This window comes from Tribolium castaneum, chromosome 4 (genome assembly GCF_031307605.1).
Source record: "Tribolium castaneum strain GA2 chromosome 4, icTriCast1.1, whole genome shotgun sequence".
In the NCBI taxonomy this organism is placed as follows: domain Eukaryota; kingdom Metazoa; phylum Arthropoda; class Insecta; order Coleoptera; family Tenebrionidae; genus Tribolium; species Tribolium castaneum.
This window is the reverse complement of record NC_087397.1, coordinates 3,432,156-3,446,985: the sequence shown is the minus strand read 5'-3', so window position 1 is coordinate 3,446,985 and position 14,830 is coordinate 3,432,156. Positions and strand designations below refer to the sequence as shown.

Below are 14,830 nucleotides of genomic sequence, written 5' to 3'. Positions count from 1 at the left end.
GTTTAGCCAGTTAGAGGTGTTTAAAATTTTAGTACATTGTGCACCCATTGTGTGTACAACAACGCAGCAACCTTTTATTTTCGGAAAACAATTGTGGGTTTTCGTCAATGAATGTTTTGCGCAATGGCAAAATATTTGGCTGACACATTCTGATCTAAACTTTGTTTACTGGAAAAATGACGATAAATATGTAACGCCAGCTAGAGACAAACAAAATGAAACAAACTTTAAATATAAAATTTTGAATTCAGGACATTCAACCCAAATTGACACACCGGAAATAGAAAGGTACACACCTGCGCATATTCATGTTATGCAAATTGAAAAATTCATTGGGGTATTAGATACACTTCAAAGAAGAGAAGATATTTTAATCCAGTCTCTTCTGTAATGATTTTTTCGGACTTAATTCCAAACAATGTTCATTTACAAGACATAATGAGCCAACTTTTTGTATGATTATTCATACACAAATATTTATGACCCAAAAAATACGAATACGAAACTTATCGTTCATTGATTTGGTCAGATCGCACTTTTACGATTTTATGGAACTTGAAACTAAAATATCAGTTACTTGAAGCCAAACAAATCGTATTTTGCACCTTTTGCGTCAGTTTGGTTGTTTTAAAAAATTCAAGAAATTTTTAAACGCCACTGGAGCCAGCGTTTGTTGAGCTTCTATAAAGACACCAAGTGTTTACATTCAAAAAATGAGTGTTCTAAGTGTTACCTATCACAATTTTTATGCTTTTAGCGCTTGTTTTTCAGCTTTATCATTCGCTTATCTCTTCCAAGTCCAATAAACTAATAATTAGCAATTAAACTTTCAGTCATTAGACTCGATGTACGTACAATTTTGTGCAACCTGATACGCTAGAGGTTGATATTTTACAATTAAGTAACCGCCTAATCAATAACTGCTTCATTTCAAATAAAAACTGCCTTGCACGGAATAAAAGACAAAAGAAGCCAGGTTTGTGACCTCTGCAAAACGCTGCAACTTCGTTTGGCTCGGATTTCGACTCTGTTCGTTCTGCGAAGTTCACTGATCCCTTAAAACTCCGCGTTAGTTTGAAGCTTGCAGGTCGCTAAACCTCCAACCATTTTGCCGAATTTATGGTTCGAGGTAAAGCTGTCGTTTTTATTGCGTTTACGTTGGAGTAATAACGTCGCGAAAGCTTGTCAATCAACACCTATCAGGTGAGCTTCGAGCAAACAAACCGAGCAAAGCTCGTCGGATTAGCCAGGTTATTGTCTATTGATCTGCAAAAAATTGTTTGTTTTGGGCGAATTAATTTCAGTACTGCGCTGCAGACTGAAACAATATCCTGCGAGATAGCTTTCAGTGAGCGAAATAGGATTTTTATGTTTGGGCGGTTATTTTAAACACCTGACTGTTTACAAGTGCTTAACTAAATAATTACGCGGACCTTGTAAATAATAAAAAAGCTCAAAGCGAGACGAGTTTAATGAAATATTACTTGTTTATTTGGGTGAAAAGTATCCGGGACTGGAAGGAAGTTTATGTAATTTTACCTGTTCTTTTCAACGTCCGTCCGTCGCTCAAAAAATCGGGTGGCAACACGGACGTGTGATGTGTGAAATGATGAAATCTATTATTTATTTGTTAAAGACGCCTATTAATAACCCGATAACATTTGACTTGTTGCAATTATGATTGTAGTAAACTAAATTTATCTCGACCCCCTGCATTCACTTTTCAAAACAAGGATTATTCCATTCGCCTCCAAATTTCACATGACTCGATAACATGCTTCAGTTTGGTATCTTATGCGTGTCGGTAAAAATTACGGTGGCGTCAAGCCAGCTTCAGCCGCAAAAACGACAGGGAAATCGTAAATAATCCTCTAATTTTGTCGGTTGGAGATCCACCGTCTAGACGCAATATTTCGTTCCATGCAAAATCAATGTGATTTAGGCCCGGTCGAGCCGTGACCTCATTTGCCTATTGGACAAATAAACCACAAAAGCAGGTATACGAGGCATTAAAATTCTGCGAATAACCTATTTAACCCACTAGACCATAAAACGACAAATGTTTTGCTCTTTCATTGCGCCAATCATTACTTTGCAACTTTTAATCGTGAAGAGAAACTCACTTTTGTCACACCACGATTTATCATAACGTTTAATAATAATAATAAGCGATACAAATAATGGAAAATATGTTTTCTGTTGATCTAATAATATAATTTCATTGCAAACAATTCTCGAAGAATCATGTGAGTGGCTATACATACAGGAAATCCTGACAAACAAATATTTGAGCATCAATTCCACTAACAGGTGCAAAAATATTCCTCAATTACGTAAATTGAGCGATGACAAATTGCCAATTGTGTGGAGAATGGAAATCACCACAAGAAAATTCAACAGAATTGTTATTAGAAATATTGAAATCTGGTCCCGACCTAGACCAAGGTAAAATTTCATTTGATAACACCATGCAATTATGACTTAATATCAGTGTAAATAGTAAAATCAGCTATTCAATAACCGTTTTCCACTAGAATCTAGAAAAGTTTTTATCAAGAGCTTAACCGGTTATTTTTTGTTTTCCTTACGTTCAAATATGAACAGAAAAGACAGCAGGTCACATAGTATCAGTTTGACTTCACATTTGCTCCTTGAATTTGATTGAACGGAAAAATGATTGGTTGATATGGATTCCTTAAGGTTGTAAACAGGAAGTTTACACAAATCCCTCATCGTGTAATGGAAATGCAAAAATGGGTATTTGTAGGTTGGCTAGTTGTGGCAAAAAGTGATTATTTATTGACCGCAGTTATGGAAACTTTTCATAACAATTTCCAAAGGCGCAGTAGATGTCAGGTGTGACTGGATTGCAGCTGACGCAAATAGGATTATCCTTAATATCGACAATAAATATCAATAAAAGCAATGAACCACAATACAAAATTGGGTAATAAAAAAGTCATAACAGCGTGGAAATGTTATTGTGTTCAACCAAAATACGCAAAATCGCTGTTTTCCCACCGATACTGAAAGTGTTGCAAAACTTTGTACACTGTTGACGAAACTAGAATTTTTCACCACTTTTGAAACTTATCGATTGTCGTAAACACGTCACAATTGTAACGTCACTGCGGCAAATAATAAGGGTCGAATTTCTGACGCAAACTCGACGAAAATCAATGTCGAAATGTCAAATCAATTTCTTTCTATTACCACGCTCGCTTGCAAAAGCCCAATAAAACAATTTAATTAAAGTTATCTTTTGTTCGCCAGTTATGTTGCCAAGTGCGACGTTTGGCAACAAAATTCGAAAATTCCACTATATTTTGGAACGAGATCATGTGATTTTGCCTTGAAGAGTCGAACCAGACGGGTATTTGTAGACCCAAAATTTTGATGACACAACTTGCAAACACGTCATGGAAATTAAAGCGTCATCACAAAATTTTTGAGGTGTAACTTAAATATGCCCTTGGTAACGTTTTCCAATAGAATCTACCGAGCGCAACATGTGAAGGCGCCGGTTAGTACTTTGATATTTTATGAAACTGGATTATTACTTTAAAGCAGTGTAGGTACATAAAAATATTTATGTAAAATGTCTGCTGTGCTTCGTTATGTTTTGATTTTTAACGGCAGGTGGCTACGTTTAAACCGATAGTAGTTATTACTTGCCAAGTTTTATTAAAATTGTGCTTATTTATAACGCGTGGTTTTCCCAGCTTTAATTTACGATTTTTTGCACCCGAAATCGTACATCGAACTTGGGATGAAAAAAGGAAAAAGTCTCAAATAAGGTCAAGTAGTACCAAACCGTATTTCCTGGTCAATTTGCTAAATTGTTAAGCCGGTTTCGGCACAAGGTTTATTTTGTCTCTTGATAAAACAATCACGTTCTCAGGCGATCTCATCATACAATAAAAAGGTCCGCAGAAAATATCTCTCAATGTTCAAGCTACTCCATTCTCATGGTTATTAGGTGTAGACATTATTTACTGACCGATAGTGAATGAAGAGGTCGAGGGAAAAGTCGAGATTTCTCGTTTTTTGCAATAAAAATCCGCAAGCCGCTAATAAACACATTTATCTGTTCCGATAAAATGACGAAATTGAAACTTCCATAATTTTTTTATTAAAGAAAGGGTATCAAACAAACATGTTGCAAGAATGATATGGACCTAATTATTGGAACAAAAGTAATTTTTTCTAGAGAAAAGCCCAACATTTTGTTGAATTTCGATCCAGTGTCAACAAACAACTCGTTTTCACAAAGTTAATTACAGTCCACCATGTGTTTCGCAGACAAGGTAGCAGTCATCACCTGCGTATTTTTAACCTACTTACCTCCAATAATAAAAGAGACTGCAAAGTGTGGTTTCTAACATTTAATTTTGATTGTTAATTTCCGTGTCGCTCAACAAATCATCGAAATTTCTAGAGCGGGTTATCAGCCGCCTAAAGAATGATCAAATCCTTGACGAGTTTTTATTGTGTTATTCTTCTAATCTCCAGTGACTAATGTTTATTTACCACCACACAAGGAAACCGCACAAATACTGAAAAACCTATCCTCAACTAGCAGACCCGCAAGGAAAATCAACCGCACGACACTTCCTGATTTCCTTCCGATTGATTTCAGATTTATCGCATGCAGATTCGCGATTAATCGCTCGCCATCTGCTCCGAGGCCGGACTTTGGGCCCGAGTTCCGGGCGCAAAGAGGCCTTCGTTGATAGCTGAATGATAATTAGGACCTTGCAAAAATAACGACTCGCAATTTAAATCTACCAACATGGCGCCACGAAGTGAAAGGTTTCGCAATACATTGACTTTTAAGCGGCCATTGCAAAAGGTTCACACGATTGCCTTGCCTAAAATTTCATTAGTGCATGTAGGTTAAGGAGTTGAACTGGAAATTTTACCTAGTAACCGATATTTAGTTTTTCGTAATGCAACTTGGATTGTTCTCTCTTGAAAAAAGTAGATAAGTGGGATACATGCAACTTCACCTCAAATTATTGCATACATTACGGCCTTGTCTCCGTTTGTTTAACGGAGGTTTAGAAAGGCTGCAAAAACTACCAAGTTGAACCGGTGAGACGTGCCAATTAGGGTGCGTTTGGACACGAAAAAACGCATCTTTTCATAACGTAAGCAAACTCTTACTACCAAATTTATGAGTCACGGTAACGGATCATTATGCGCTTTTACGATTCATAAAGACTATATTTAACGGATTTTACGCCAAAATGGCAATAAATAGCAAAAATCCGCTCTGTAAATATTCGCGCTGGGCTTAATTTAATTTTTTCCTATTGAGGCAGATCTTTGGGCACCTTACTGCTACTGCTACTGCTTTTAACTTGTTCCAAAGAAAATTGGAAACGTACTGTTTGTAAAATCTGGCTCCAAGCCATATTTTGCTATGGCCAAAAAATAACTGGCCGTGACACGCCTAACAGTTATAATTTTAATTATAAACAAAGCGGATAAAGACGGAAAAAAGCTTATTCAATTAGAGTCGCCTTGAACGTATCGACAAAAATCTAATTTTGGCCGAAATCATTAATTTAATCCACCTGTTCGGTCTTGACAATAAACTTGACAAAATAAATAGTCGATGGAACAAAGCACGAAATGTCCTTCAATACAATACAAAATTGGGCATTTTTGCTCAAATCTTGTCTGAGCAATTTATTTTTAGCACCTTCACAATACAATTGTGAGGGTTATAGTCAACCCGGATGTCAATCAAAAGATAGGAGAAGCCGTCCTTCACAGCCTCGTTTCCTAGTTAAATGACGCAACGCGTTTTTATCGCACACATTACATAATTATTGGCAGAAGACTAAGTTGCAATTATTCCGTCCATATCTAGAGTAGCGACCAAAACAACCCGTTTACTGGAAAAAAGCGGAATGAACTTTCCATTAGTGGTATTCCGATCGACATTACTTGAGGTTTATTCCACAAAAATTGAAGCGTAATTACAGGCAATCGCTATTCCCTCGCTTGTATGGCTTTAATAAAATCAAAGAACTGGTTGAAACAAAACCACCAAGATCTTCGGCGCCTGCAAGAAGTTAACGACACGTGTGTACTGCTTGCTATATTTAGAGATAAGGTTGAAAATTGTAGCAGGTAGAGGTAGACAAGATCTGCGTTCTATCCACTGGTTCACCGAAATTTTGGAACAATATTATTGAGTTAGTGAATCAATTAACGCAATTTCCAGCCTTCGGAAGCTAATAAATGTTTGAAAACCGAACGGAACTGATGCTTACAACACGCATCAAGGATAGCGTTATTTATGCAAGGTGTATCTCAAACACATTTATCTTTATTTTTGGATTTGAAGCAAACCCAAACATTGTGCAAATCGTGCAAACTTACCGAGATGTGATAGATTGGATAACTCCGAATCTGGAAAACAAAACATTCAGTAAATACAAGGAAGAGCTGGTCATGCAAGGGTTAAATGAAAATTGCAAACATGCAAGAGTGCAGCAAGAAATTCACAAAAGTGTTAAAATTAGCCTCAGCAGTTATTGTTACTGTAGGTCAACTTGATCGAAAAATGTGCGAATTCAGTGCTTTCGTTTTCAATTTGACGTCGTTTGTGAGGGATAATCGTTGTTTTTTCAAAGTGCGTCACAAAAATCATTGCATCTCAAACATGGAGCGCTTCCAAGTCCACAGTCGACGCAGTTTTGAGCTCAAAATGAAAACAGTTCACAAGAAAACGCCTTCTGACGCCGATTTTTGAGGTGACGGGCCAAAAGTGCGCCCAGGGTCAGTAAACGATTCTTCAGTGCATTGAACGGTTCAAAATAATAAGAGAACCGTTACTGAATCCGGTATTAGCGACGAGATGATAAGATTTAAAAGATTACGAAATTAATAAAAATTCTAATTGCCGTTTCCTGGATTAATGATAAGAAAAACGGACCTAATTCGTAATAAAAACAACTGTGTCGGAAAATCCAATTCATCACGACAACAAAATCTCTTTTGTTTGTTGTTGTGATAACTCGGCTGTGACGAGGCCACTTCATCATTTACATGCGGATTTTAGACCGCCAAGAGGACAAAGATAATGAAATCCGTCTGTAGACACAATTAGATGCAACATTAGGAAAACGAAAAAGTCTAAATTGCATAAGAATTTGTTTACTTCAGCTGCTGATGCAAAATTTTTTCAATCCGAACCTAGAAAAATTTCGTCACTAATCCGCTGGCACGTGCCTAACACACATAATTGCCTAACTGGACGTCATTACCTTTAGCACCTTCCCCAACAATGAATTATTGCTCCAACGAGCAATTTTTATCAGCCTGTTTAGTAAGCAATCTAAAATTATCAACCTAGACATAAATAAAGATCTGTCTAATTGGTCAACTGCCAATTAATTCCGCGAAGGCGGAATTACTGCGTCCATTTTTTCGAATAAACGAACAATAAAAGCTTAATAATTGTTAAGAATTTGGTAAATAAGTCGGCGGCAGCCTTCACTATGTGATGTCGAAATCTCGCGTCAACAAGCTAGTTTTAACTTTTGGTAAAATAAAACACGAGTAAACAATATCTCAGCAAACACACGAATACATTGTGGTCACTTCTTGTAGAAAAGACCGCATTATCAACCACGACCACTTCCTCTGGCTTAACGGTTCTTCAAATTGATCAAAGTCCTTCAATAGAATTATGAAAAGTGGATCGAGTCTCGTGGTTAACTTCAAAGTAAATTTACTGTAAAATTCTATTTCAAGTTGTGAAATTTTATAGTCACAGCATGTGATAAAATTTGTACGGGATATCACAAGCGTGGGAAGGTCGTTAGACACGTGTTAGCAAAGGGTTGATGTTCTAGCCTCGAACATCTTTAAGTGTGTAATTAAACGAAATTTAATTGGTTGTAACTGGTTTAAGTAAATTTACGGTTAAGTGGGCTAGACCGAATTAGCAGTCTCATACTTATTTGTAAATTAAAATAGTCTACAACTATGCAAATAATACAAAAAACTAGTCTAAGCCGCCCAGCTTGTGACTCAACCAAAAATCTTGTAAATTTAATTGAGGATTTAAGTTATTTCTGTCTAAATTCATAAAAGGAGAGTGGTAAAAGGATATCAGAATATCATTTCTGTTGCTAGTTGGAAAAAACTGCAAAACGTGTCTACTTAAAATTGCATCATCATTATTTTAAAATTACGGAAAGTATAAATTATATAATATTTCATTAAACATAAGGTAATTCAAGAAGTGCTAACATGTGGTGTCTACAGCTTAAAAAAATGTAGATAGAAACTAAAATTCCTCAGAAAACATTGAATGAGTCTGTGATCTAAACGCCCAGTAATTTAAACGTTATAATCAAATTAAATTACTAGAACCAGTTTTTGAGTGTTAATATCCTGAATGGGTGCGAGTAAATTTTACGTGTAATGAATAAAAAATTGTTTTGAAACGGTTTGTTTTTATCAAAATCACCTCGACAACCTCTGAATTTTATCTATTACTCGTTTTAAATCATTGTTGCTAAGGTTTACAAAATGTCCAAACATTCCCAAAGTAATTATTAAATAATATATCACTTGCATGAGCAATTGATCTTTGTTTTGTTCTTGACCTCCACAACTAATAGTGGCGCGTCACTCCGTAATGAAAAGCGCATAACATTTCGTTAATAAATCCACGATTTACCTAAAGCAAGCTCGCTATACTGATAAAAAAATTCACTGCCAATTAGAAACACGTGTTCATCGATCGCTAACATTTACAGAGTTAATCGAAACTACTGCTACATTTTTAATAATGAGGAGTGTTATTTGAATTACAATACATCAGAACTGTAAGTGTTATTATATTAGATGTTATTAATTCATAATGCTAACGGTTTATTTTGAATTTGAATTTTATCCTTCAAGACGGACAAGAATTGCCATCTCTTGGCGAATACTACAATTCAGTCTTGATTTCTGTTGTACCGCCATCTGTCCACCACTAGCAAAAACAACCAAACACCAATGAGATGACGCCATGTGGCGACACGGTGAGTTTTTTCGCAAAACTAGCGTTGCACGACTCAAGCGTCACCTGTATGTGAGTAGACGTATTGTATAGAATCTGAACGGTTCTACTAGATGTCAGACGTGTGTTCACAACCGCGCGAATTAAATATTCAAGTTCAATAAAACGAAATCGATAAATTATAGTTTTAGTGTTCCCAACTAACAAATTTAAATACTTTAATAAGATTTTCATTTTTTCTCGACAATTGGTAGTATAAGGTGACTAACGTGTCCTTGTCTATATGTAACAAGTTTATTTTTATCAGCAGCTCTAAATTAGTCAGACAACAGCATAAAAATATTACCACGTCAAGTATGAAGACGTAAATAAAATAATCGTTAAGACAGCATAATTAAAAAGTTAATTTTATAAATCAAAAACTATTTTAAATATCGTGCTATAAATAACCGGCAATTTGTGGTTATATAATAACAATAAAATTGCATTAAATGCAGTCTTGTCTAACTGTCTGTGAAAAAAGTAAACGCAAACGCTTTTTACTGCCGAACAGGTATCAAAAGCAGTAATGCAACTTTTTTAATATGTTTATATTGTGGTTGTGTGGCAGCAGGGAATCCCCATGACGTAAATGTGTGGAAACTGAGTCGTTCATACAATCTCAGTTTCTGATATTTTTCTTTTTCAAAAACCAATTTATTGAGCAGAAAGGAATTTGTTGCATTGTTGTCTGCCTATAATAAATTGAAAAGTGTGACAGGCTTGTTATCAGGCGTAACAACATTCAACATGAGATAAGCACACAGTAAAATAGTAAATAATTTAATAACAAAAGACGTCATTCAGCAATTTAAGATACATGTCCGACCACGTGATAAAAATCTCCATTAATTACTCTCCTAATCTTTAAAATTAAGTAAGCGTTTGTTTACCTTTATTTATGTTAAAAATACGGACAATATTGTGGCAATTATAAATGAAAAAAAAATCAGAGGCGAAAAAGATTGACAAAATCACTTCATAGTGTCAGGTATGCCAATCAATTGAGTCCAAAAATCTTGAACAAAATTGCGGCTTGACGCAAATCCGCGATAAAATCTCACCTTTTGTAAAATGTACCACTGATAACCAAACATAAACAAATGTTTTTGTCTGATAAGCCGCGAAACCTGATTTTCTATGATTACGTTAGCACGAAATGATAATCTCAAGCGATATTTCAGAAACGAATTCAAGTCAGGAAGTATGCAATTATAATGCAATAAACTTTTTCCTTCACTCAAAATGATGAGCAGTGAAAAGTCGGTCTGCAATCCTTGAACACGCGTTGCCTAATTTTGAAAATCAGCGCAAAAGTGGCCACTAATTGCATTTTCCAAGACTGCGACCTATGACCACGTCAACCTTTGACTATCCTTCACTCAAGAACAATCCGCGACACCTCAATGAGTCAATGAAATAATAAATAAAAGTCAGGGTTTCATTAATAAAATTATATTAATATTATTGTTTACACCAATAAACTCATTTTTGTTGGGAGAAAGTTGCACGAGTCCCTGATGCTGTTTTATTGCTAATTCTTGGATTTTATCGCGACTCACGCCTAAATCCGAACTCGTGACATAATTAATGTGTCATAAACGTAAACACCTGATCCGCCCCCAGATTTACACACATTTGAACTTACAATTATGTAATAATTACGACTTTTTGCCACCCTTACGACTTTCCACTTAAGAAATGAGTGGAAATCAAGAATATTAATATCTTGGGGAACAACAGCATTTTGCTGGTACTTTTCACTGTATTTTACCTCGAGATTATTTTTTTTATTATTGTTGTTAGACCATATTTTATCTTTTTATGTGTTTACCTGTTACGATTGTTTGACAAGTGAGCCATTTTCGAGTAATTAGAAATGCAAAAATCGTAAACTAATAAAAATTAGAGTTTAGTAACCTACAAAAAATTTGCTATTGTAAATTGAAGAACTCATTGATGAAAGATTAAAAATGATTGATGATTTGATGATTGAATCACGAAGCACAAAAATCACAATATGTAATTCAGTGTTGTTAGTTTTAAAAATTGTAATTTTGGATAAAGATATCCAAAAAGAAAAGTTTAACAACGACAAACACATTAATATTAAAAATAATGGTGAAGTTTAAATCGGATTATAGCAAAATTATTCCAATATGTATAAACGTAAAAACAACAAAAATAAAGACATAAAATGGTTAGGAAAAATTTCACAAGGATGTTCTTCTGCGACTAAATAAGCCATTTCCGTCATGAACTTCGCAGAATTAACTTGTTTTGATGCAACAGATTTTAAAATTCAAAATTAATGATTTTCTGGTAGAAGCTGAATATTTAATCCAATTAATAGAACAAACAAAACTAGAAGATCCTGGATAAATAAACAAGTTTGGAATACTTAAAAGTGTCATTCTTACGTCGTACCACAGTTTTTAAAATACGAAAAGAAAAACAATTTTTTTCGCTTCCTGATGAATTAAAATCAAACAACTTGAGCACTTACCAGTGTCATTGAGTAAGCCTCGTATCGTCTCATCGCTAATTCCCTCTGTCTCAGTAGACATCGCTGAAAAGAAAATAATTAAATTGATAATGAATCATACATACAAATTGGAAATAATAGCTAATAATGTAATTGCTAATTACATTGCAGATCTACATTTCTAATTAACAAATCTTAAGGTTATTGTTTACAGAGAGCATAATACATTGAAACCATAAATCAATTAAAATTTCCTCCTTTTTAAAGCACTTATTAATAGACTTGCAAAGCCATCGGCAAGGGCATATGATAAATCACAAAAATTGGACCATAAATCATTGAATCAAAACACTGTCACTTAATTACAATAATACTAGACGGAAATCAAGTTAAAAATTCCGCTTCAAAGGATCAAAAAAACATCTTACGTTTCACGTGAAAAATCATTTTCACTTTAGATAAATCACTGTCGGACACCTCGAACCAACTGAAGATTTTACTTTGGACGCGAACTCACTACTTGACGAGATAATGAAATAAAGATAGTACGTTTAAAATCAGATAAAAGCGAATTAACGAGACCACGTTCAAACGCACCCAATAGAATTTTCTACTTTCTTGTCCTTCAAAATTAAAATTGCTGGAATTTGTTTAAGAAGTTTCTACTTTCCTAAGCTACGAGAGAATATCACACCGTCTTATTTCATGAATTCCGCATGAAAATAGCTCGCAACAAATTCAATTAGCTAAGTAGTATTGATTTAGATGAGGTTTAGGGAGTGACAATCTGGAGGCGGGTCGATCCAGTTATTAAAATGATACAAGTATTAATAGCTGACCTGCTCCCATTCCCCTAAATTTTCGTATTATCAAAGAGATAATCTAAATTTGCAGTTTTTGCATATCTGAGAAGGTTGTACCCAAAATCAAATCGAAATGAGAGCGTTGCAACTGAAATTTTCGTCATTAGACATACTTTTACCCATTTTAGCCCAGATGCAATTTGTATTCTTGACATGAATCAGGATTTTTTATCATAGTGATAAGGCAAAAGTAAGTCTAGCGATGTGGACATACTTAACCTCTCAGCACCAGGTGCGACACTACTGAAAATGACGGAAACTGATTATATTATATCAGTTTGAATAATTAATCTTGCACAATTAAGTTTTATAGCCCGTTTCGTAAAGGAATGATAATTTCCAATAATTCATCTAATTATAACACAGTACCGAGGGGAAAAATGCAAGGTTAACGTTGCATTACAAGAACAGTCTTCTTATTTATTTATTAACACAAGGCAAACAGCAAATATTTGTTTAGTCGTACTGTAGATTGTGGTTTATTAGCGTATGACTGTGCAGACAGTACGCCTAAAATCCACGTTAAATACGATAAAGTAGAACCAAATCGTAGCGAAGTATTCCAGACTTGACCTTTGCCAAATGCCATAGAAAATTTAGCGATGTAATAAGCATTTACATAAACCATTTTCACTTTCTTTTACAAAAGAAAGTGATATGTGAGAAGAATTGATAATGACGTCAGGTCCTTTTCTCCCGACTGGAAAACCATCCCACAACCACATAAAAAATGAGTTAGTGGTTATAACAACGACCAGATTTTTGTGTGTTGTCGCGATTTTATCTCTTATCAATCAGAAAAACGGCATGTCGTAACCTATTGTTCCCCACTCGAAAATATTTTTTTACGAAATTTTGAACGAGCGCAAAGAAATACTTAATGCCAAACAGACGATTTTGATTTATCATCTAGAAGTGCGTCGTACTTATAACAATAAAAATACCAGATTGGCTATCCATTAATTCGTTATGTAAACGTAAATAAAATTAGCACATGACACTTGTAATAATGATACACAACGTAATAAATCTCTGAATCCATAATCAAGACCATTTCAATAGCAGAATTATTCAAATTATGGAAAAAAAACGTCCAGCTTTGAGTGGCTTAAGCCATTAAGATCAGGGTCAAGGCAAATATTTTGGCCGAAGAACGATTGTTTCAAAAAGCAAAGTTCGAACAGCTACACATTCCACATCTTGTGCAATTTACATTGTTGTAAGTTTATTGCTACCGAGTACGATGACGAAATTCTTATCACCACAACTGTAATTCTTAACTGTGGTAAGGAATAAAGTGAACGTCTGTCACACTGATAAGATCGTAATTGGAATTCTCTTATAAAGTCACAAAATTTCTGGGCAATAAAGATAAAACATCATATAATGATCACCGTGGTGTTTTTAATGGAAAATACTGAATCTTCTAGTTCGAATTAGCAGTTTGTCCACACACAAGGTTGTCTTGCTTGTAAACTAATCGAGAACAAATTTATCAAAGATAAACATTCAGTAAATATTTTCATTCCGAAAAATTCAGAAACAATAAATACGTCTTCCTGTCTACGATTCAAGATAAAAAAGCAAGTTTTGCAATTTCATCGAAAAACACTTTCGGCAAAAAAACAATAATAAAATTAGTTTTTTTTAATTTTGTCGTTTAAAAATTTTTCTTTTAAGGCAAACATTTGCCACCATGGAAAAAACGGACTTTTCCTGTAATTTATGTGCGATACAATCTAGACGCCCCAACAAGTGTGCCAATCACGCAACTTTGAATTAAATTTATTTAGACTCAAGTACTTGGAGTCGATGACCGCAGCTTGTGTGGTTTCTTAATCTTCAGTGAATAACAAAACTGTTTGGTCACATATAAGGAGAACCATTTGGTCCACGTGGAAGCGAAAAAAGTACCACCAAATCTGCTATTAACCTTCCGGCAGAGTATCGTTCATCTTTTCACTTTGACTAACCTTCACCGCCGCAGAATAAGAATAATTCCACTGCGTGTCGGACAACCGTTTGAACTTGAACAAAAACAATTCGATTACATAAGAATATTCCGAGTTGAAATAAAAATATGCGCGAACACATCGCCGATTAGTTTCCGGACAATCAAGGTAAATTCTTCCATGTACAGTGTCCGGAACAAATTCGCACGCAGAAATTGCATATTCATATTAAGTACCGATTATTATCACCCAAGGCAAAGCCCAACATGACTCGGCTAATTGCCGACAATGTGTCCAGGCTGCCAAACTGGAACGGACCAAATCTGTTACACTAGACAAGAATCTGCTGCATTATTGAGCGAGAAAGCGAAAGGCGGAAAGGAAGCTAGAAAATTGCGGCCTAATTCAGCCTTGAACTTGGGTTTCGTTCCAGACAGTTTTTGATCAGTCGCCTTGACAC

General features: G+C 35.0%; 1 protein-coding gene across 7 annotated transcripts in view; it reads right to left on the bottom strand.

Annotated features, from left to right (window-relative positions):
- The window catches only part of LOC661830 (protein jim lovell), a 57,591-nt gene that overhangs the window by 13,730 nt on the left and 29,031 nt on the right, over positions 1-14,830 (bottom strand). For 3 of the 7 annotated variants that reach the window (XM_008203366.3, XM_008203368.3, XM_008203369.3), the window contains 2 exons: positions 11,577-11,639; positions 6,394-6,423 (listed from right to left, as the gene is read on the bottom strand). In XM_008203366.3, coding sequence (XP_008201588.1) covers positions 6,394-6,423; positions 11,577-11,639 — 93 coding nt within the window. Of the gene's footprint in view, positions 1-6,393; positions 6,424-11,576; positions 11,640-11,983; positions 12,115-14,830 lie in introns of those variants that run through there. The other 4 variants (XM_008203367.3, XM_015985204.2, XM_015985205.2 and 1 more) reach the window with 2 other exon arrangements.